Source organism: Diplotaxodon limnothrissa, linkage group LG3 (genome assembly GCF_057381915.1).
Source record: "Diplotaxodon limnothrissa isolate DT_005_m linkage group LG3, D_limnothrissa_male_GT1.1, whole genome shotgun sequence".
In the NCBI taxonomy this organism is placed as follows: domain Eukaryota; kingdom Metazoa; phylum Chordata; class Actinopteri; order Cichliformes; family Cichlidae; genus Diplotaxodon; species Diplotaxodon limnothrissa.
This window is the reverse complement of record NC_140598.1, coordinates 35319754-35343811: the sequence shown is the minus strand read 5'-3', so window position 1 is coordinate 35343811 and position 24058 is coordinate 35319754. Positions and strand designations below refer to the sequence as shown.

The 24058-nt window shown below is 38.8% G+C and overlaps 2 protein-coding genes across 2 annotated transcripts; one reads left to right on the top strand and one right to left on the bottom strand.

The window, feature by feature from the left end:
- Positions 1 to 1123: 1123 nt before the first annotated feature.
- On the bottom strand, positions 1124 to 11399 carry LOC146635545 (butyrophilin-like protein 1). The gene is made up of 6 exons (XM_085347281.1): positions 11163 to 11399; positions 7693 to 8043; positions 5269 to 5482; positions 4620 to 4684; positions 3650 to 3766; positions 1124 to 2498 (listed from the first exon to the last, which is right to left on the bottom strand). Exons 1-6 carry the CDS (start codon positions 11209 to 11211, stop codon positions 1834 to 1836), a joined length of 1461 nt encoding a protein of 486 aa, XP_085203407.1. The 5' UTR covers positions 11212 to 11399; the 3' UTR covers positions 1124 to 1833.
- Positions 11400 to 13487: 2088 nt separating this feature from the next.
- On the top strand, positions 13488 to 17842 carry LOC146635544 (butyrophilin subfamily 1 member A1-like). Its single transcript, XM_085347316.1, has 6 exons — positions 13488 to 13536; positions 14424 to 14523; positions 15389 to 15730; positions 16762 to 17043; positions 17124 to 17214; positions 17527 to 17842. Exons 2-6 carry the CDS (start codon positions 14433 to 14435, stop codon positions 17576 to 17578), a joined length of 858 nt encoding a protein of 285 aa, XP_085203442.1. The 5' UTR covers positions 13488 to 13536; positions 14424 to 14432; the 3' UTR covers positions 17579 to 17842.
- Positions 17843 to 24058: the final 6216 nt, after the last annotated feature.

The following is a 24058-nucleotide window of genomic DNA, read 5'->3' as shown; positions in this document are numbered from 1 at the left end:
GGAGTTCATTCATGAGGTTTCACTATCGGTGTGTGTGTGTGTGTGGTGCGTTCAAGTACACTCCGTGTTTATAGCTACCTAATGTGCTAAACTGTCATTAAAATATAAAATAAAATACAGTGATAAAAGCATTTTGTGCTACCAGTTTCGCTGTAGCACAATGGACTAAACTTGCCACTTGATGCCTTGACTTTTTTCTTTCTTTCTTTCCGTTTATGAGTGTGGGAGAACATTTTCTCCCTCCACACAAGGACGTTCCAACCTGAATATATACACGGATGACACAAGTCACATGACAATGCATTGGGAAAATGTATGAAGTGGTTATTTTTGACTGTGAATGCACTTCAGGAAGCCTGAGGCATATTCTTGAAGACTACCTAAAGAAATTACAAGAAACATTGCCTAAGAGCGTTCGGACTTTGTACCCATTTGTGTTTGTACTTTTCAATGTATTAATCGTTGTCGTCAGTGTGTGCAAATTCAACAAATGCCCTACAAACTTTACAAACTACAACTTTTTAATAATAATAATAATAATAATAATAATAATAATAATAGACACAGTTGAAGACATAAAAGTAATACCAAAGACTTACATCAATATACATTATAGATATGAAAAGATACAATGAAATAAATAAACACTTAACACCTGGGTTAAGTGTTCCTGGTGGAGTCATCTGACACTTAAAATCGGGGCAGCGATAAAAGCATTTCCTGAGTAAAAAGTAAAGTCAGGGAAATTAGCTCTGATTCATGGCAGCAGAAAGTACACTGGGATAATCAGGGCAGCAAACAAAGGCACAAATGACCTTGTGCAAAACATTAGCAAACAAGAATGATTTGGGAGCCTTTTTCTTTTTTTCGGATAACAAAACATTTTTGTTACATGAGCCACTGAAACAGAGCTCAATGTCCAATGGTTCATCTATAAAAATACAAACATATCAATTTCCATTTGCACAGTTTATGCAAAAACATAATTGGAAATATATTTTTTTTCCCTCAAGCACATTAATACATAACAGTATACAAAAAAATACAATAGCAAGTAAAAAAAGGCTTTAAAGTGCAAGAAAAAAATTAGCTAAAATTATTTCATCTATTGGAAAAGCACTCCTATATGTTAACAAAGTGATGGTGAAATGGCCTGCATTTGTACAGGTTTACTAGTCCCTAAGGACTCCAAAGCGCTTCACACATCCAGTCATCCACACATTCACAAACTGGTGATGGCAAGCTACATTGTTGCCACAGCCACCCTGGGGCGCACTGACAGAGGCGAGGCTGTCGAACACTGGCGCCACCGGGCCCTCTGACCACCACCAGTAGGCAACGGGTGAAGTGTCTTGCCCAAGGACACAACGACCGATACTGTCCAAGCCGGGGCTCGAACCGGCAACCTTCCGATTACAAGGCGAACTCCCAACTCTTGAGCCACGATCTCCCCACAGAGTGTTAATAATGTTAACAAAGAACTGTTTTTTTCTCCAAACAAACAAAAAGATACAAACTAGCCCCAACTCTTAATATGAAAGTAAAAAGAAACAGCCTTTTATATATAAGCAAAAGTATCGCAAGCACCATACATCATGGTCTGGTCCCATTTTTTGACTGGTAATGTAAAGAAAAAGAAAGAAATCATGCTTAATATTAAAAACATTCAAAGAACAGGAGACACTGCAGCTGACTGTCAAGCCCCTACTCCGTGCTTCCATCACTGGTGTGAAATTTCAGTTTCTAGTTATTGCTCAGTTAAGGAGTTTCAGTCATTTAAACCGAGCAAGCATTGTCTTGCCTTATGCTTGAAATGTACAGCTTACATTTCCTTTACTTTTCATTTCTTAATAAACTTCTATGTTCATCTTCTTCAGGTAAATTTCTCAGGAGGCTGTGACGGTTATGAAATTCAGCTAACTGTGGAAGTACTGACGAGTGTCTACGCTGAGGATGGTGGGTGCTTTGATGGGGTGAGACACTGGAGTTGATCATCTGGTGGCTACTGAGAGCAGAAGAAGGGTTGGATGTTGGTAAGTGTAGTTGTAAAATATCTGGACTGCTGTACATACGGTGGTTTCTTTGAGATATGTGACCAGGGACTGGAAAGCTGTTTTGCCTTTTGATGATAAGCTTTGAACCCCTGCTTTTGGGTAAGTCATCAGATTTTGGAGTTTTAAAGCTGGTTGAAACTGAAGATGGGTTTGGATTGTACACACTGGTCAAGCTCTTGTTGTCAGGGCCGTGAGTTAACAGTAGTTTGGAGGGTTTTGAAACGTCTGCTGTGGTTGTGGAATGACATTGGACAGTTGTTCCACTGTTGTAGGAAACAACTTTGCTGTCCTCTAGTTTTTGGGTCTCATCTTCGATAAGAAACCCAGACTGTCTTTTCATCTGTCCAATGCTGCCATTTACCGAGCTGTCTGTGCTGTTAACTCTTGTCGGGTGGAGGAGGCTTTGATTTGATGTCTTTCTGTTCACTGGCTGCTTTACAATAGCTGTGTAAAATAAAATACAAAAAAGCTGAATCATCTTGTGGCAAATAGAATTCAAACTGTACAGCTGGCTATAGGAAAATTATCCTAGCTTTCACTTGATTTATGACTTCAGTAAAACAAAACAAAAACTATCATCACTGTACAGACAAAGGAACTCGAAGAAATACACAGATCAGGCAAAACAATATGATCACCCATTGAATATTGTTTTGGTCCCTTTTTCACTGTCAAAACATCAAGATGTTAGAAAAACGTCTTTCAAGTCGTGGAAGTTGTGAAGTGGACTGGACTGGACTTCTTTGCCCAAACACATGTCACAGACGAACAGATTGGATTGAGCTTCATAAACCATTCATGATCCGTTTTTGCTTTATTACGTTGTGTATTATGTTGCTAAAAAGTTCAGGGAACCATTTCCACGAAAGGGGTACATGGTCTGCAAAAACAATTCTTAGGTAGGTGGTACGTATCAAAGTATTACCCACATGGGTAGCAGGAGCAATGATTTTCCAGCAGAACAGTATAACAGGATCTGCTGCTTGCCTTTTTCCAAAAGTACATTGTGGTACCAGGTGTTTCCCAAGTGTTTCCCAGTGTATGTATTCATACACCTTTTATCAGAAACAACATTAACTTTAATTAATTCTTTAATTTGAGCTCCAGTAGCTCGTCTGTTGGATTGGATCACGCATCCATCAGCGAGCCTTGGCTCAACATGAACTCGTTGGTGCTCTGACTTCGTCATCTAGCCATCACAATTTAGGCCCAAACTAACTTGCTCAAATGCCTATCCCAGTTGTTCCTGCTTCTGACATTAAGTTTGAGGACAAAATGTTCACTTGGCTCCCACTTATCCCACCCACTTACTGGTGCCATGTCAGTTATTATTAATGTTATGCCTGATCAGTGTATACTATTGAGTCAGTCTCAAAACTCCTGAGTTTCCACCTTAAAGACTTGCAATTCTGTCTTTGTGTTCTCTATGTAAAGAGCAGCTACATTTTTCTTCATCCTTAAAACAACAACAATAAAAAATAAAACACCAAAACCACTTTGCTGTCATTTCAAAATGTTTCTCAACTGCTCACTGGCAGTCTATATCAATGGCCCTTGCTTTGCATTTTTTTGTATAATTCAGAACTGTGACTCACCAAATCTGAAGCATTTTATGCATGAAAGGGCAATGAATCCAGCTGCAACTAAGAAAAGAAGTGCTGTTCCTCCAATGGTGATGGCGATAGTGTGAGGATCAGACTTCATGCAGACACCTGAAATGACATAACATTGTGTTGACATATGAACAGATAATTCTCAGACAGACAGACAGACAGACAGATCTGCCAACAAAACTCAACAGGACTCCAGACAATGTCAAGAATAGAGGCGATATGCAAACTGGCAAGCATGTGGTGCAGAGGCCGTACATAGGTTGTATTGGAGTAAAGATACAATTTGTTATCATGATCTCTAAGCAGCACAGTGACACGGTGGTAAGCACTGTTGCCTCACAGAAAGAATTCAATTTCAGGGCGGGGTCTTTCTGTGGGGAGTTTGCATGTTCTCCCTGCGTTTGCGTGAGTTCTCCACAGGTAATCTGGCTTTCTCCCAGCATCCAAAGACATGCATAAGTGGAAGAGAATGGATGGATGGATCGGTTTCTAAGTATAGATATTTTGGCTAGAACTACATTATCAATCACAGGTGTGTTCTGCGGTGCTGCTGCAGGGAAGGCAGACGCACCTGTGCATTGCAATCAGCCTAGAATCTGTGTAGGGTCGTATGTTTGGGGTTCATCGTTGATGTGTATGACTGGCAGCCAAGCGTGTACAGCAAGCGTGACAGAGATAATAAAAGATGCGCGAAGCATGAGGGTACACCCAGGTCTGGTGTGGATTTCTTACAGCTTAGAATAAAGACAACAGTGGGTTAGGGTGTCAATCCTGGTGTGAAGTGACATGTGGAAAGCAACAAGAGAGCAAATGGTTAACATAGGGGTCATCTGATAAAACTCCACACACGAAATCCCAATAAAACCTACACATAAACCCTAAATAGATAGCAAATGCATTAAACAAAATGTGAATATGGGTGTTTGAATGCACACGTGAAGATCTGGCATACCTGGTATGAGGATCTTTGTTTCCCTGGTCTGGTTAAACTCTTGTAGATGAACTCTGCAGGTTATACTGTTTGACAAATACACAGTTTATAAATCACATCATATAAGTGAAAATCTAATTTTACAGTTAGTTGGTTAAACATAATCTGCAGTATTGTGCAAAAGTCTTGAGCCAGTCTACGTGCAATAAATCACTGCACTTTTTCCCACCTAAAGAATTCAATGGGGGGAAAGTGCAGTGATTTATTGAAAAGTACAAACACAAATGGGCACACAGTCTGAACTCTCTTAGGCAATGTTTCTTGTCATTTCTTTAGGTAGTCTTCAAGAATACTCATCGGGGTTTCTGAAGGTCACTGAAATTCTCCTTTGGATGTTTATTTTGTGTTGTGTCATGATGATCTCACAGTGTGAATATAGGGGTCCTGGCTCTCAGGAGGCCAGTCCTCAGTAGATAAGGTTACACTACATGAGAACTACTCCTGACAGTTACTTAATGAGATTAAAGCCAGAGAAACAATGAGTTCTGACGCTGCGTTTTCCTGTTGTCCTATCAGAATATAAAGAGAGAGATTCAAGACTTTTGCACAGTACTGTAATAAAATTAAAAATGCTTATCCAATTATTAATGTCTAAAAAAATATGTATAACCTGCTGGTAGCTCTTTGCAGAGTGGCTCTTTGTGTCACAGTGAAACATCCACGGGCATCTTGTTGTCCTTTGGGGTTTTCCCCATAGATGTTCTTTCCATTGTCATCCAGAAATGTTACCTGAGGCTCTGGCAGCCAGCATTTTGCTTCACAATGCAGAGTTATGGCATCACCCTCCGCTGAAATCACTGAAAGCCTTGGCTCAGAAACAGCCACTGTAAAAACAACAAAACCAGAAGGTGTGATCATAAATCTGCCATCCGATGCACCTGTCCTTATTTCTGATAAACCTGTTATTGTTTTTATGTTAAAGTTACATCTATGACGTCAATCCCACACTTTATAACACTCTTGGCTTCTGAAGAAGAATGAAAGACACTCTAAGTGATACACAGACAATACAAACTGCTTTTACACAATTAAATTACACTATTTATAGACAGTGTCAAATCACAACAGCAGTTGCCTCAGAGCGATTTAAACTGTAAGGTCACGACCCTATGATAATTATATGGAGCTGTGCTTTTTATAAAGTAAACAACTTTTCTAAAGCTCCTTGAAATTGAGCGTTTAAGTAGATGAGTGTCTCCTCCTATAAAAAGACATCCTGAAAGTCTGTTCCTCTGATGAAAGAAAGATTATCTCATGTGAACCAATCCTTAACCATGGCAACTTTTACAGAAGTTTAAATCTTACATTGGACAAATATTATTAATAGTATAATATGCACTTCTGAGCAAGGCCAACTGGCCATATTCCCAGTAAAATAATGAAATAAAGCTGGTGTCATTTGAAAGTTTAGCACACACAATTTACTTTACAGACCCCCCCCCCCAAAAAAAAAAAAAAAAAAAATGATGCAGGTATCACCATGGTTTCTGGTTGTGTTAATATTTTTCATTCATTAGGGACAAAAATATATCCAAATTTGTAACAATAACAGAATTTTATCAACTACCCCTGGCAGAGGTTTGGTGATGCAATGGTTGCTTGTTTAAGGTCTAATGACTGTGACTCAACTTCAGGGATTTAATGAAGACACGAATGAAACAAGAATTTCAAGAAATGCAATAGTCTCATTTCCTGTTTTTCATTATTGGCAGTGGCAGCTTGATTTAATGTCCACATTTGGTCTAAATCACATTTAAACAGAGAGACATGAAACCAAATGAGGACACACCGGATATGTTCTTCCGGTCCAGCCCACAGGTGGGCGATTGCTACATGAGCAATGAGGCTAATGATCAACCAGTTCAGCCTGTTATGAAACACCCAACTATTAAAAAGAAAAGAAAAAAAAAAAAAAAAAGAGTCAAATGTGTACACACACTGAACTCAAAGGACATTCCTGTGGATGAAGCTGTTGTTTGTACTTTAAGCTTCAGAAATGACGCAGAATACAGTCGCGTATTTTTAACCCATAGGATTAAATGTTATGTACACAATGTATTACTTAAAGAGCAAAGTGGAATTGATTCTCGGTGTTTTTCATAACTGCTACTATATTTACAGCCTATACTCGGGATACTTGCCACTAAAGTGTGATATTTAGCTGAAAGTAGTGGCTTGTTCTGTGTTTAAATAATCTCTGTTCTGTTCCTTCCATTTGGAAATCTGTTTAAAGTTTCCTTTTTTGGATCTATTATGTTATGTTTTTATCTTTGAACTCAACTAGAGCAGCTTTGTATATGTCACAGTCAAAATATGGTCTACTCCTCTTTTATTGGTCGTTGGTGCAACTCTTCTGTTCAGCTCCACTGTCTAAAAGAAGCTAGTTTCCCCTGTTTCCTATGCTTTCGTCTGTTGACCTCCATAAACAGAACATTTGAGCAGAAGGAAAGTTTGCTCTAGCAAGATAGTGGCTAACCTTATCAACCAATAAAGCTCGATACTCATCAAGACTCATTTAACTTTGAAGTAGTTTTAGACTGTTGACAACCAAAGGCTGAAATGTGAGAAGTTTTACAAGTGTGTGGATTTATGGACGTATCATTGATTTTTATTCAGTTGCTATACGACCCGAAGAATGGATTCAGATTTTTAGGTATTATTAATAGCTCAATTGTTTATTCAAAAGGAAAATCAAATAGATAGAAGATGAAATGAGATACAGATGAAGAAAAGAAGCAGCTCACAGATACTGTCTATGTTTAAAGCCAAGAGCTCTGTGCTGTTAGGGGTAGGGTCAACTTATATCAATGACCACCATCTAACCTAGCATAAACTTTGTGGAGCATAGTTTATCCTCCTGTAATTCAAAATTGTGCCCCTTCAAGCTCTGACTCTAAAGTAAAACCCAGATCCTGATCGCATGTTAAATGAATTTAGCTGAATTGGACAAGAATCCAACATTTAAGTGGGTGGAGCACACTTAGGCAATTCAATGGTGAACTCTTTGTGTAGAAATGAACATGAGTGGACATACCCACAAACAGCTCCACTGTTGAAACCTTCCTGGCGACATTTTTCTGGAATACGAGGCACTGATACTTTCCAGTATCAGACACCTGCACATTGGAGATCCGTAATGAGATGTTTCCATCTTTGAGCTTTTTCATGATGAGGCTTGTCCTGTACTCGAAGGCTGGATTCTTCATCTCGTAGGCCTCACAACCATCCCGGTACAAGAAGACAACATTTGGCTTCAAGCCTTCCTTGGACCACTCAACAGTCGGAAAGTCTTCCTTGTCAGAGATATTGAAACTGCACGGTAGAATAACATCTCCACCAGCAAAGGCAAGAACGTGCAGTGGCTGATCCTGAGCAGGGGATCTACCTAGAAAAAAGAAACGAAAAGAAAAAAGAAACACAAAAAGGATAAACAACCATATTAAAATGATAAAAACTAAAGTTATTGAAGTAGGCAATAAACAATGTGAGTAAAACTTTACGCCTCCAGGTGGATTGACTCCTGTATGTTATTCTATAGGTGAAGAGAGCACGGAGCTGCAAGGCAAACTCTGCAGTTTACCAGCCTTTTTCAAATCCTGATCAATACTCTGAGTATTGACCAGCAGGATTACAGTTACATTACAGAGACAATCAAGTCTATCCCATATATTTTTAATGCCACATTAAAGCTATAAGGGCATACATCTGTAACAAAAGTACGACATTCAGAAGAGAAAGCCCCTTTTTAAGAGAAAAAAAAATATTCTGACACATTAAACTGTTGTTTTTTTTTTGTTGTTTCTTTGTTTGTTTTTTGGTGGCATTGTTGATTTATTTTTTCTCTTATCCAGGTTTGGCCATCGTATCTTATTTGAAATGAAAGAAAATTGCCACCCAAAGAGCCCGACAGAAAACAAAGCTGCAAGACTGACAAGGACGTTTTGTTTCTGAGGACTTTGAATGCCACAATCAGCTGCTTGCACTTATTATCTTTTTCACCTGCATAACATTGCAGCAGTACTTTCCTGTGACGCAACAATGACGGCTTAGTCACTCAAATATTCTCTCATCCAATTAATCATGAACTTCTGAATGCACTGCATTTCTGATGGCATTTATTTTTAAATGCATAGTATTTGGTTAATGATACAACTATTGGCACGAGTCCATCTATTGAGGTTTGCACTGGTTGGTTCAGCGTGATTAAGATATATGCCAGTGATGTTCATGAGGTAAGGTGGGGAAGTCCCCAAACCTGTAAGATGTATACTTTGTACATACATGAAAATGTCCCACACTGTCTCACACATACTCTATGTCCCACACTTTTTCAGGACACAGATAATTGTGACATTTACGTAAGCAAGATGCATAGAAACACACTTTATTTGGTACACCAGTTCAACTGCATGTCAGTGCAAATATCTATTCACACAAATCACATGGCAGCAACTCCTCATTAAGACATGCAGACATAGTTAAGACTGAACATCAGAAACTTTGAACATGGTGCACAGTTCTGCACCAGTTAACAAACCGTACATTTCATTTGATTCAGGCATGCAGTGTGTGCATCTTTAACAATTAAAGAACAATTATGATTAAATGATTGCACATCATTGCTGTTCACAATTATGTTTGTGTTTTTTCCTCTTTCAAGTCCCCCAAATTCCCTCTGCACTAGACTGTGGCATATTTAATTGACATATCTGTTATTTTCTCTTCCTCTCTTATCCATTTATAGATATTATATTCGTATTGATTTGGGGTTACTTTTAAATGCATTATGGTTTTGTTTTTTCAAACTTTGTGAGTAATTACATTAAATAACCATAATTTCAGCACTGGTTAAAAATACTATGACTACAGTGTTTGTAGTAATTATACAGCACTACTACAGAATGTATAATATGAAATCCTGTCTATAATGTTGAAAACTATTATTTTATTCTGAAAATCTCTTAACAACGTCCTGAGATCACTGCAGATTTGAAACTTGACCTAAGGACGCTGAGTTATTATTTTTCAGCTAACTGGTTTGGCATGATTTACACAGGTAACGGCAACAGGTGAAGTTTAAACAAACACTTTCTCGCACTAGTGGAAGACAAACAATCGCAGTATTGCTTGGATCCGCGGCACGTGCAATGAAAGGTCATGTTGAGCTTGTGCTGTTAAGTATCCTGTTGACGGCCAGGAATCACTGTTCACCGCTTGGAAAAAGTTAATTTAAAGAAATCCTGAAAAAAAAACAACCTGTTGGCTCCTGTGATCTTTATCTGATAACAGCGATGCATGACGAGGGCGTTTTGCAGTTAACCGACCTTTTAAATTTTCCTTTCAGTAAAATCCCTAACGTTCTTTGGCACTTCTGATTTAGGGGAGACCGGGATAGTTGTAACGTGGGTCAGTTGTAACACTTCCAATTTCTCCAATCAGGGCTAAGTTTCAAATGATGTGACTCATCCTGTGCATGCCCAATTCAGTTCTGCTATCACATGTGAAAAATCAGCACATTTTGTCAAACACAGACAATTTAACATGAAAAAAAGTGATTTGTATGACAAAAAGTACGTTTTTCTACTTAATTTCAACTTCTAATAGCATTATCTGCTTTGCAGTTAAACTCATCAAACTTAAATTATGTTATTTGTATGTCTATGGGGATATATTCTGTGTAGGTCTTTAGTGCTAATGTTTTAGCTGGTGGCTGTAATGTTAGCTAGTTCATGGCTATAGGAGTCTGGGTCAGTTGTAACAGCAACAGTCTGGGTTAGTTGTAACAGCAACAGTCTGGGTTAGTTGTAACAATAATGCAGATGTTACAACTTTGCAAACCACACCAAGGTAAGCCAGGATAAAAAGTAATGGAATTGCGATGCTGGTGAACAACTACATTTTTTCAGCTTCATTGTTATGTTCAAAATTAGTGCAAGAGTTGTAGGTTATAATGCCCACTGAGCCAATGAGGCCAAACTCAAGGAAGACCAACCAAAATTAATGAAATATTCAGTTGCAGAAAATTACATAATTTGTCTTTTTGGGGGGTTGGAATATGTTCAAAAGCTGGATTTCTGCATTCTGTCACACACACACATAGCTACATAAATGGCTCTAAGTGCATTCATGTGTTGAATAAACAAAGATTACACGTTAATGTTTTGTTAGTACCCTTATTTCATTGTGTTACATTTCACCCCAGGATATGTTACAACTAACCCAGACTATGGGGTTAATTGTAACATTTCACTCTTCGTGTTTGAGACCATACCATGCAATGGGTAATTGTGCTGCAGAGAAAATAGCTGCACTATTTAATAGCAGAGACATGTAAATACTTTGCATTACATTTTGAATCTACTACCTTAAAAGAGCTCCAATTTACAGACAGAAATGTCAAAAATGTTACAACTATCCCCGGTCTCCCCTACTTTAGTCTTTGACTGAACGTGAATTAAATCGTTGCACTAAACAAAATCAGCATAACCCAGCTCTCTTTCTTACCCATATAGGATGACAGCAGACTGGCAACCACGAAAAGACGACGATACATCCCTAAAGGACAAAAGACTTTCCCCCTCAATTACTGAAGAACCAAATTAAATGTTTCGGAAGTTATCATTCTCTCTGCAGACACGAGAAGCCTTTCAGATCAGTGTGATCATACACACTGACTGACACTCACAACTAGTGATGGGACGTTCTGTATCGAGGCTTCGGAGCGTGTGTCGAGTAATGGAGGGGGCGTTTCCGCGATGCGCGTATCGAGGCTTGCTTCATTTATGGGAGGAGCTGAAAATGATGACGTCCGAAGCCTCGCTGCCCGGCTGTACCACGTGACTGGTTCATGAAGTGGTTCGAACTTTGCCGCGAGATATGACAGCGATATAAACCCCTCAGACTTCATTCAAAAATGTGGGTGTTTGATGGAGAGTTGCGGTTAGTGAGAGTTTGGAGACAGTTTGGAGGTTTATGAGAGTGAGGAGAGAAAGTCAGGAGAGAATGGAGCCAGCTAAGAAGAGGAGGATGTCCTCCCCTGTGTGGGAACATTTTGATCTTATTCCTCCCAACAAGGTATTTCTACAGAAGATGTATTTTCATGATACTGATGGTGCAATACAATTTATGTTGAGCTGTCTTGACTTTTGTACAAGGTGAAGTGTTTGCTATGTGCCAGGGAGCTGGGATATAACAGCAACACCTCATCCATGCTTAGGCACTACAGAGCTTTGCATGAGAATAAGGGGGACACCGATCGTGGAGCAAAACCAGGTGAGCCATCAAATGCAATGATAATATAGCATGCAGTAATGTTACTAAATGATATAACAATATTATACAACTGTTATAAGTTACGTGTGTGATATTTATATTTGTGCTTTATCTTTATTGTCTTTCCTCAGGAGAACAATCTCAAATAGATGAAGACCTGGTCAGCATGGTGATTGAGGACTCCCAGCCATTTAGCATTGTGGAGGACAAAGGATTCAAAAGATTTGTTAAATCATTAAATCCTAGCTATGTTCTCCCCACTAAAAAGGTCATAAAAGCAGTGAAAATTTAGTTTTTACAGAATAAAATGTGAACAGGCAGGACTGAGGCTCAAAGCCTCAGTGTGTAGCTGTCCATACCTCAACGTTACAAAAGCACAACCACTGTCCACACCCCAACCACACCTCACCTCACAGTAAATGATCATTTCCCATACTGCCACTATAAATATACACAGTATACTGCCATCACTACAATATACATGTTTTACACACTCCTTTTGTTGTTGACATTTACAGGCTGTGTGCAAAAGGCCACACTCTTCAAATTCATGCCAACTAATATTTTTACGTCCAGTAGGTGTCCTACTAGAGCAAATGAAGCTTCATGAAGCTTCGCGTTGGGGTGAACCAATTGGATGAAAAGCTTCAGTGCTTCATGGGGCTTCATCTGCCCATCACTACTCACAACCTCAGACTTTTGATCTTGGTTTGGCTGTGGGCGGTGCAGCAGTTCCGCTGTTTCTCACCTGCTGACACACTGACGCTTCAACACCAACAAAAAAAAGAAGAAAAAAGGTGGTGCTCCTGACCTCTCCAGGGGTCGCCATCTGGTGTTAAAAATGAAACATTACACTCGATTTACACAGTAAACGGGCTGGTGGTGCTTCATCGACGTGTCAACTTTCCAGCTCTATAGTTTGATTCGTGGAGTCTGCCATAGTATATAGTTTACTTATCTTTGTCGAAGCCTTGTGTATTACTTTAGTTATTATTAGGTCTGAGGCAGCTTCAGGCTGAATTACAGAGCAGGTAAAGCACGTCGTTTTTGCAAAACCTCAATGCAATTTTGCACTGATAACGAGCCTTTGTAGGGTGTTTCTGTTCTTATAGAGAGACTGTACGAGTCCAGTTTCACGTTTATGTACAAAAACGTGTTGATCTAACCCAAATAAAATATATTTTTAAAAGAACGTTATTAAATCGATTTATTTTACAGCCTTCAAACAAATTTGTCAAAATATGAAAATGATGAAATCAAAGACCACAGTGTGTGTGTGTGTGTGTGTGTGTGTGTGTGTGTGTGTGTGTGTGTGTGTGAGAGAGAGAGAGAGAGAGAGAGCGTTATAGAGAAAAGTGACACCAGAAATGCCATATCAGTGAAAGCTCACGGTAACGCTGAGACACGAGGTTTTATATATATGTTGCTATATATTTACATATACATGGCATCTGCAAACAACGTTTAGCTTAAAAACACTGAGCTATATTATCGTCGTCACGATTTCCTCGTTTTAGACAGGAAGCTCACGCGGCTGATCGCACGTGACAGTGTAAACAAACAACAGCTCTTGCGCAGCAAGTCGTAGACTTTTGTTCTCTTTGAGGTAAGAATTCCTCTTAAATACTTTTGATTATTCTCATCAGAACTGTTATAGAAGTAAAACACCTTACAGTGTCGATGTAAAGGTTTTAACGTTTATGTGCAATTATATAAATATATCGTAACAAATAATACAAAGAAGAAACAGACAACAATACAGTGAAAGTGAACGTGGTATCCGTAACTTTCAGATAGGGTCCAACAACAAAAGAGGCATCAATGCCTTATAAAAGATGAATGCAAGTAAACAAGGACACAATAGCAGTAAGTCGCAATTCCCAAAAGGTCGATTCTGTCATCCCGCTGTAGCGTTTTCAGTGGGAGAAACATTTCGTTACCCATCCAAGTACAGTCGATTTAAATGTTAGAGTTTTCTCAGCTGACGGAAGGGGTCACAGCAGTTCGGGGGATTTTAAAACCGTCCAACATCGTTTATATGTCTTTGTCGTTTTCTGGCTTTGAGATTAAAACAATAGAATAGAATAGAATAGAATAGAATAGCTTTTTTCGCATTATATGACATGATAAAATCACAGTTAAGTATCTCTTGTGAGTATAAATTTTTGATTTAACTTTGATACTTAATGTCATTTAACACAAAAGCAAGAAGCTTATGACTACAGCGACAAAACTAAGTCCGGAGTCAATGCAGAAACTTAACAATCGGTTTATATGAAAAGATCTGGAAGGGGGAGTTCATTGTTTTGAAAGCAAATATAAAAAACGAATTAAAAACGACCAGAAGAGGGAGAAAAAACAGTCAATGATGAAGAAAAGAGGACAAAACAAACAGAAAAAGCTTTTTCTCTTGGAGCAAAATCGCACAATTAGCATGATTTATTTTGATTGTCTTTAATCTCGTTAATTTTACAACTTTTCTTTTTCTTTAAGATTTCCAAGATGCATCTGTGGAGATATAAGTTATCGTTGAGAGGCTACAGAGCCATGATTTTACAGCACATGATTTTCTGCCTTCTCCTGATACACAGAGGTGAGTTCATAGTTTTATCAGCATGGTGTCACTTCACATTGCACACGCTGCCTCTTAACTGCGTGCAAAACATTTGTGGTTGAGATCAGTAACTTCCTCCTCCAGAATCAAAGAGCCAACCCACAAAGCCTTTCACAATACAACCCCTATCAAGCATTTCTTTGTGTAGTCTTTTGTGTTTTGAATACTCTTTTCTACTGAACGCTCATTTGATGTCGCCATTGGATTATTAGACATTTTTACTGCATAATTGCATTATATGTTTTGTTATGCAACCTTTTGTGTTTCTCCTTCTTAAACCAAAAAACAGAAGCAAAGGCCACATTTTTGCTTGCCTGAACAGGTCATGATTGTTGTCATATATTATATTATATTATATTATATTATATTATATTATATTATATTATATCGTAGTTTGTTTGTTTTTTATTATATCCTGGGGTCAGATGCCTTCTGTGTAAACGACTGTCATGTGGTTTGACTGCAGTTTACAGTACAGTTTGTACATTTTTTTCATTTTCTTCTCTGAGCTCAACGTCACCAAGGTTAAGTGCTTGGTAAGTTAAGATAAGATAAACCTTTATTAGTCCCACACATGGGAAATATTTGGGTCATGTAAGAAAGTACAAGTTTAAGACGTGAAAAACCCCCACAATAGGTTAGATTATTATTATTATTATTATTATTATTAGTAGTAGTAGTAGTAGTAGTAGTAGTAGTAGTAGTAGTAGAAGTAGTATTTCCAGTTTGGTCTAATTTTATATAAATGTCAACTTGTTTGTAAACTGTAAGAGGTTTGACAGTAACTGTGACTTACACTGTCAGGAATGCTCACTTTACTCCGCTGTTTCCATTTCCTCCTCAGGGCGGCCTCTCATTGTCGTTCCATTGCGAGCAGTCGTGGCCACAGTTGGGGAAGAGGTTGTTTTGCCGTGCCACGTTAAACCAGAAATGAATGCTAATGGGATGAGACTGGAGTGGGCGAGACCTGACCTAACACCCGGGTTTGTTTACGAGTGGGCAGACGAAAAAGAACACGTGGTGAACAAACAGCCGTCGTACAGAGGAAGGACATCAGTGGTTAAGGAAAAACTGGAACATGGAGACATTTCACTGAAAATCTCAAACGTGACCATCTCTGATGAGGGAATATACAGATGCCTTGTGCCACAAGTGGGACAAGAGGCCTTCATTAAACTCATTGTTGGTAAGTAAATGCACGTTATATTATTTTTTATGTCCTTTCTTTATGTATTAATGTGTTTTAAAGTACTTTGAGTGCTCAATTTGAGTTTAAAAATCTCATGTAACTGAAAGAAAAGAATGGAGACACTGGCTTCTTGTTCTCATGGAAACATTACATCTACTCATTACAACTACTTCAGATCAAGTTATCCTTTAGTGTCATGGGACTGGATCCCTGCATGGAGTAGAAGGATTTTTCAACCTTGAGGGAAGAAAGCTTGGGATCCTCTTGTTAATATGTATGCATGACTCAGGATATGTCATTAACTTCGAGAGATCTAATTCTCCACTGATGACCTCAACCAGATCTCAAACCCAAACCATAACTTTTGTCAAAAAAGCAAAAATTAAAATAAGACTTTTTTTTTCTGTGCTTTCTGTGCGGCTTAAGAGGTTAACTTATTTATTGCCCCCTTAATAAGTCAACAAATGAATACATTTATGTTCAGCATGCTGTTGCAGTGATACCTCACAGTAGTGTTTTGGGTATTAGCTCTGATGGGTTTGACTGGTGTTTTCAGTGTGGCGTTTACATGTTTTTCCCACAGCTGTGTGGGTTCTCTCCCAGTACCCCCACCTCCTCCCACAGTCCAAAGACATGCAGTTAGTGGGGTCAGGTTAACTGGCAGTTCAAAATTGTCTGTAGGCGTGAATGCTTTTTGACTTTATGTGTTAACCTTTCCACAGATTAGCAAACTATCCAGGGTGTACCGTGTCAAAATGCAATAATATTTTCTTCAAAATGCAACACTATGTTAGTAATTTGCTTTCATAATAACTAACTTGTATAATTAACTTAAGTGTATATGTGTCTCTTTGGTTATTTTAGCAAAGTTGTTCCATCGATTCATTTTCTTCTGCTTTTCCTGTTCACTTTTCTAAATTACTGGTCACACTGATACCTTTTACAAACATAATCAACCAATAACCACAATGTTGGCGCTGTGAATTTAAAGTATTTCTCCTGGTCTTGGTTGTCTTTTCTTTTTTTAGGTGCTGTCTCCTTTCCTAAAGTCACGGTAATAAGTAAAACCAGCAGCAGGGTGGTGTTACAGTGTGAGTCTGCAGGCTGGTATCCAGAGCCTGAGCTGCTGTGGTTGGACGGTGAGGGAAACCTCCTCTCTGCTGGACCTACAGAGACCCTCAGAGGTCCTGATGACCTCTATACTGTCAGCAGCAGAGTGACCGTGGAGAAGAGACACAGCAACAACATCACCTGCAGAGTCCAACAGAGGAACACCAACCAGAGCAGAGAGACACACATACATGTTCCAGGTAGATTTCATGATGAAATGCTTCATATGCCATATGTGAAACTACTGTGGTTTTTAATAATGTTACATGATATCTTCCAGTCCCGTCCTGGTCTTTGAAATTGGTCTTGGTTCCGGGCTTACTCGCCGTGTTTCTGAGTATTCTACTGACCATTCACAGATGCCGAGTAAGGTAAATAAGTCTCTCTTTTTTTCCATTTTAAAATAGTGTTTTTGTCATTACAAGAACATTAAATGTTCTCTACTGAGATCTGAGAAAACATGGCAAGCATGTCAACAATGTGCCATGACCCTAAACTTCTTTTTTCATTCACGAAGAATCAAAATAAAACCAATTCCAAATAGGGGGTAAATACTTTAAAAAGCCTGATAAATTAAGCCAATATTCAAACACAAGTGAATCCTCTTGTCTGTGAATTGTATACATTGGTCTATGTGACCACAAAGAACACAAAATGACAAGTTAACACTGTATTTTTACTAGGATTCATGAACATGATGAAAAAGAGGTGATGCTCAAGAATCCAGATGTGTAAACACCACAAGGAACAGCTTTGATAGATAACCACACAACTCCAGAGGGGCAAGAACTTCAGATGAAGTAAGATCAGGAAGTGGAGCTTCTGAAATATCTGGAGGAAGCAGGAGAGCAGCTGAAGAAGCTACACATTTCAATGACAGGGAAACAGGCTTTGAAAAAGAGTTTACATGAATACAGTGACTGTCATTGTCAGTATCCCTGAACAAAGCACTTGTGCTTAAACAGTCTTCAGTCTTTAGTCTCTCTGTATGTATTTCTAAATGGCAATAACTCAACTCAGTTCATCTGTGCAAATTGATTGTTACATTTCTTACTGTGTTAGATGACCTGTAGTATGTGTTTCATGTGATGAGGTCATGTAATCACTTTTATTGCATTATAGAGAGTGGATATCATCAATATTTTCATCTAAGACATGTAGTTCTGACCATGAGCACAAAAGGTCCCCTTACCATTCAAACCTTCTGTTTATGAGGGAAACCAGTCAGTCAGACAAAAGTTGGCTTATAGGGAGAGGAGCCAAGAAAAGACAGAAGACGAACTGAAGTGTCAGACTGAGGCTTAAAAACAAAGATAAATAAGTATTATTTTGAACTGTGAACCATCCGAAGCTGCTTAGGAGTCCAAGAATAAAACATATTGTCTTGGAAACAAGGAGAATATGCTCCATTTCCCATTCCAGTGCATTATTGTAACTTTGTAACTACTTTTCTGGTTGTAGACACACCTTTTCAGGAAAAACAGCTATTTTGGGTCTCACCCAAAGTCACAGACTGACAATCCTAGTGTAGCTAATTTTGCTTTAAAATGGCCAATCAGGAGCGGTGAGCCTCAGGATTGGACCATGTCCATGGCCATAATATAGGAAGTAAAATTAAAATCACTGTAGAAACCTCAAAAGACCCAAAATGTTTTAACTTCATCTAGGCAACCAAAGAAGGGCTTCTTACCTCTAACCTACAGTCGATGACTGTCACTTTCACCAGCTGTTAAATTTGCACTGAGTCTAACAATCTGTGATAGCTACAATGCTAAATCAGAAGCAGCACTTTTCTGTGAGGCACCATTCATAAAGGTCTTGTATTAGAAAGAGTTTTCATAATGAATTTAAGTGCCATGCATGGCAGAGTCGATCTGACTAATAAGAGCCAAACAACATCGTTTTAAGGTCTAAATAGGCTATATTTATATACAGTCCAAATCAAGAAAACTTTATTTGCAAATGAGGCAGCACATCTGTACAATATATAATCTGTAGATAAATAATAAGTTAACAGCTTTATTTATTTTGGTTCTCGTTGTATTGACCTATTCTTAATTGTTGTGACAGTCTTCCTTTTTAACTGTATGCACCTCTGTTTCTCTCCTTTAATATCAAATTAATGTATTTCTATTGAAAAATAATACTTGTTAATACAATCTTTGTAAATAATATATTCTTTCTCATTTTTCTTAAATATAAGCCTATTTATTTACTGTGCATGTATCTTGTAACTCGAGCAGGTGCAGCTATGTTACAGCTGTGCTACTTAGTGGTGCAATGAGCAGCTCAGCTTCAACTGAAACTGCTCTGTTATTTTATTCTGAGAGAGGACGAGTTGCAACATGTCTCTTGTCATCTTGTTATTCCAGTTTTGTTTTTTTCTTGGAATAAATACAGTTTGGTCAACCACATGCTAAGCCCTGCTTCACTAATGTCATTTTTCCTTTTTTTTTAAATTTATGTCCTGTCTGGCAGTTTTTGCAATCAGAACTCTGATCTGAATGCTTGTGGGGCCAAACACATTTTACTTTTTGAAGATCAGCTCTATACATTCTCTATTGGCTTCACTTGTGTTTCTTTTATCTGTTTCTTTATTCATTTGTATTTGTTGTTTCCATTATAAAATTTTATATGGTATGATATTATAATATCTAATCAGGGACAGGAAGAAAAATATATCTAGGCCACAGCCCCCAAAACTACTGAAAACCTGAGACAACACATTTCTTCGACATCCTATGAAGAAGGACGGAGGCACCAGATGGGGCAGCCATCCAAGAGGACCAGAGGCAAGGGAGGGCTGTTGCAGGGGTGTTATTAGTGTCATTATTATTGTCACGGTATGGCATGGCAAACCGTGGGGATGTGGGGAAAAGGAGGACCCAGGCGCGGTACTCTGTGTATAAACAGTGCGTTTATTTACAGTGATGGTAGAAAGTAACAATAAACCCCAGTGTATTCCCCAGACTCCCGTGTCGTGTCTCCCTCGTGCTCTCTGCTCCCGTGTCAGCACCCCCCGGTGCTCGCTGCTCTCCCAAGCCTTCCACGCTCCTCCTGCGGGAAACAATAGCGGCAGCTGTCAGGACACTCCGTAATGGCAGGCATACACGTTCAGACTAAACAGAAGACTAACGTGGAGTCTCATGCAATGATCCCGCGCCAGTGGAAGCTCCAAGACTCTCTTAAGTAGCTCCCCCGACGAGGCCTGATCAGCAGCAGGTGTGTGGCTTCGGGTGTGGCCAGTCCCCTTGCAGGGCCACACCCTCCAGGCCTGACGCCGCCTATAAACAGGTGCTCAGCCACACACACACACACACATATATATACACAAGCACAGAGAAGGGAAGCAACACCAAAATACACAACAATAACACAGGTCCATGACTGCCCAGGGGTCCTGGGTCGCCCAGTCCCAGGACCCTGACAATTATGGAGCCATTCATCCTGTTTTGTTTGTTCTATTATGTAACCTTTAGATCACAGCTTCCAGACTGTCAAACAGACTGTACTACGATGCAAAGTGTAGTGCTATGCTAACATTTGTATTTTTGCCTAGAACAGGCAGATTAGCAACTTTTATAAAATGTAAATACCTTTATTAAACGGTACTGGTATGTAAAGAGTGGGAAGCCTTTTTCTCTTTAATTTAACAAGCTAAGTGGCCTATTTCTTTGCTTCTTCATTTTTGTGTCTCATGACCCCAACGTTAACTCAAAATTCTGTTTTGGACTCAAGGTTTGGCTGTAACATTCATCCTTTTAGGAAGTTGGAAACAGCTGAGTCATATTTGTATTATTCTCGTCTTTCCTCAGGCCAGGAGGTAACGTCCTTCAATAGTATTACAGCATGATATAATAACTATAACTCTTTATTTTAGAAAATGTATACCCATTTAGGCAATCAGTTGTATAACCTGCTCTTTCCTCCCACTGTCGCAAACTGTTGCTTAAAGCAAAGAGGAGCAAAGAGGTGCCCTTTGCCAACCTGCCTAAGGACAACGTCTCCACAAATATTGACATTCACTGGTCAATTTATTAGTATTTGTGTAGTGACAGTGTCTGCTGATCCATATGAAAGAATGCAGCAACATTAACAGAATATTTACCCACCAAATTGCAGCAGATTTTTAAAAAAGAAATCTTGGCAGCTTTAAAATTTTGATTTGGAAACAGAGATTAATTCGTCGAAAACTGTTACTAGAGCAGGGCGTGGGTCAGTAAGGGAAAACTAGGAATTCACAGGTGCAACTGGAACAAAGCGGTACCCGCTGAGAAGAGAAAGGAACAAAGCTAGAAAGGTGGCGAGGCGAAGGACACTGGGGGAAAACCAACAGATATCAGGTTCCTGATGGAATTTTCCAGTCATACCTTTGGATCATGACACTTGGTCTGTGTTACAAAAAAAACAACTCATCTTCCAGTTCCTGCTGCTGATACACATAGTGGTAATAGTATCATGCAGTAGGGCATGACACCACTACCACTATGCTTCACCGTGATGATGGTAGCCAGCTCCACAGTCCTTTTATCCTCTAGATATATTGACCAGAAAATTTTGTTTATCATGGTCTGGTCATGGTTTCTCTAACCCTAAAATATGTATGAAAAGCATTAAATTAATTAATTAATTAATTTCAAAGAGTCAAAGCATTTTGTATTCTGAATAATCAGTGTTTTGTTACATTCACTACAATCTTGTATTTTTTGGCTAAGTCTACACACAAATATTTTTTACACATACAAATCCTGATATACAAGTACAAAATATTTATAACCACTATTTGAGCCCATACAAAACACAGACTTAACAACGTGGTGTATGCTGTACAGTGCAGCGAGGAATGCCCAGACCTCTACATTGGAGAGACCAAACAGCCACTTCACAAGCGCATGGCACAACACAGAAGAGCCACCTCCACAGGACAAGACTCAGCAGTCCATCTGCATCTTAAGGATAAAGGACACTCTTTCGAGGATGCCAATGTTCACATTTTGGACAGAGAGGACAGATGGTTTGAAAGAGGAGTGAAAGAAGCCATCTATGTCCACTGTGAGCAATCGTCTTTGAACAGAGGCGGGGGTTTACGACACCAACTGTCTGCCATCTATAATCCAGTTTTTAGATCCCTTCCCAGACGCCTTAATGCCCACTCACATCCTGGGCCATCTGACCTCAGGAAATCACATGGTGGGTGGGGCCAGGTTTCACAATGAGCTCACCCGAAACTCTGGCTGATTGTGACCCACACCCGTTTTCACACCTTGGCTCATGTGATTAGGTAGAGGATCATCAGTGGGTCCTTTGTCCCTCTTTGGAGGGAAAATCCCACTGGGTTTAAATCTGGGACTCTCCACCATTTGACCTTAGAACTGAAGAAGCTTCTCGGATGAGAGGTGAAACGTCTTCAAGCAACTCAAAGAAGTCCAGACGCTTTTCTTTGCAAGCTCCTTTGACTACAATCACCTGGATGACTGTGTATGTGACAAGCAAGGCCACTAGAGGGAAGCAGAGTATCAGATTGATAACCAGTGATTTCCATTAACTTCTTCTTTTCTAAGAGTGCAACAATGATTAGTTTAATAAGAATTTAAAAACACAGATTTTAAATAGATATTTAACTGATCTTGCTTTCTTTTTTCTTGTTTTCCAGCAATTCACAGAATAAAAGTATTTGTGTAAGGCTTTCTCATTACTGTCAACCAATTGGCCTGGTTTGCTGGCTGCTTGGGGCAATCTGCTGTGGGAGCGATAGCGGTTGCTAAACTGTGGCCACCCTGATTACACAGGCGTGGCTAGCTACAGGTTCATTTGAAGTCTTTTAGATGCTGGTATGGTTCTTTTTTATGCATCTAGTTATCTCAAATCTCTAAATGATTTCACACTGTTTGTTCTAAAATAAGATGAAGCGAGAATCCTTGAAAAACTGGTAAGGTCAGAAATTATAAAGAATAATTCTGCATGTTCTTGAACTCTTGCCGTTTGCCTGCAAGCCAAAAAGCTGAGTAGAAGATGTTGTGTTAACTTCATTTTGCTTGTTTTTAAGCATCTTGCAAACAGTTATATATTAACCAGTTAAAGGGATTTGAGACACCAGGGCTATTATATTTTTATAGACCAGTCACCACCCATGTAAAATCTAGGAGGACTTTATTTTTTTGTCTGTGAAACACAATATCATTCTCTTCTTAATAAAAGTGGCAGATAAAAGCATTGATAATGGAGAATAAAATTTGTAATCATTACTTTGTTTCAGCATGGTTTGTATTACTACAACCAGTCACCATCTGATAACCCCCTGATGTATTTCTTAAGTTAAACATGCAATTTCCTGTTTTAAAGCACTTTCATCAAGTTGAGGAAAACTGGTTAGTATAGCATGAAAATGATCACCCCAATGTGAACTTTAGGCCAGTTTTATTGTGACCAGTCAAAAGTTTTGATCAATCACTGCAGAGGTGCATTTTTCCCAAGTAGTAGCATGTGCCTTTAAAAAAAGAGGAGCCACTCCAGATGTTACTTTGAAGCAACACGAGGAGTAGCTCGGCTGTTACCCTTCAGGTAAATTCAGCTTTCATTCTTATTTAGCAGTTTTTAAATGAAACAAACCAGAGCAGAATGCTAGAATTGGCTATCTTTGATTTGTGGAGAAGTAAAAGACCCAAAGGAAAAAAAGATTAAAAAAATTAAAAAATACATTAAAAAGTTGAGTCTTTGGTGTTGATCTCTAGTTTCCAAACTATAATAAAAGAGAAAGAAAAAGTCAAAATTCAATATTTTGAAATACTTTGAAATATTTTTCAGGTTGACAATTGTATATTGTCAATTTGTATTTATATTATATTGTATTGACTATTTTCTGGTAACATTTCTGTAAACAGACACTCTCTATTTTATAAATACAGGACAGGTTGGGCAATGAACTACCAATTAAAGAAATTAAAAATACTTTATCATCATTACACTGAACTGTCACACAGTTAGTCTGAGAAATAAAATCTGCATACCTACTGACTACTTGTGAGATAAAGCAACAGAAACTAACATTGGAAATATAACGAGACGTTTCAACATAGATCAGTCATACAGCAAAGTTAATAATGCGCTGTGATGACATTGAGCTGTGTTTGTTCAATAGGAGTTGGTAGCAAATGGAGAGGTGATTCTTTAACTGATACAGTGGCTTTGTAAACATTCTCATATTACAGTACACAG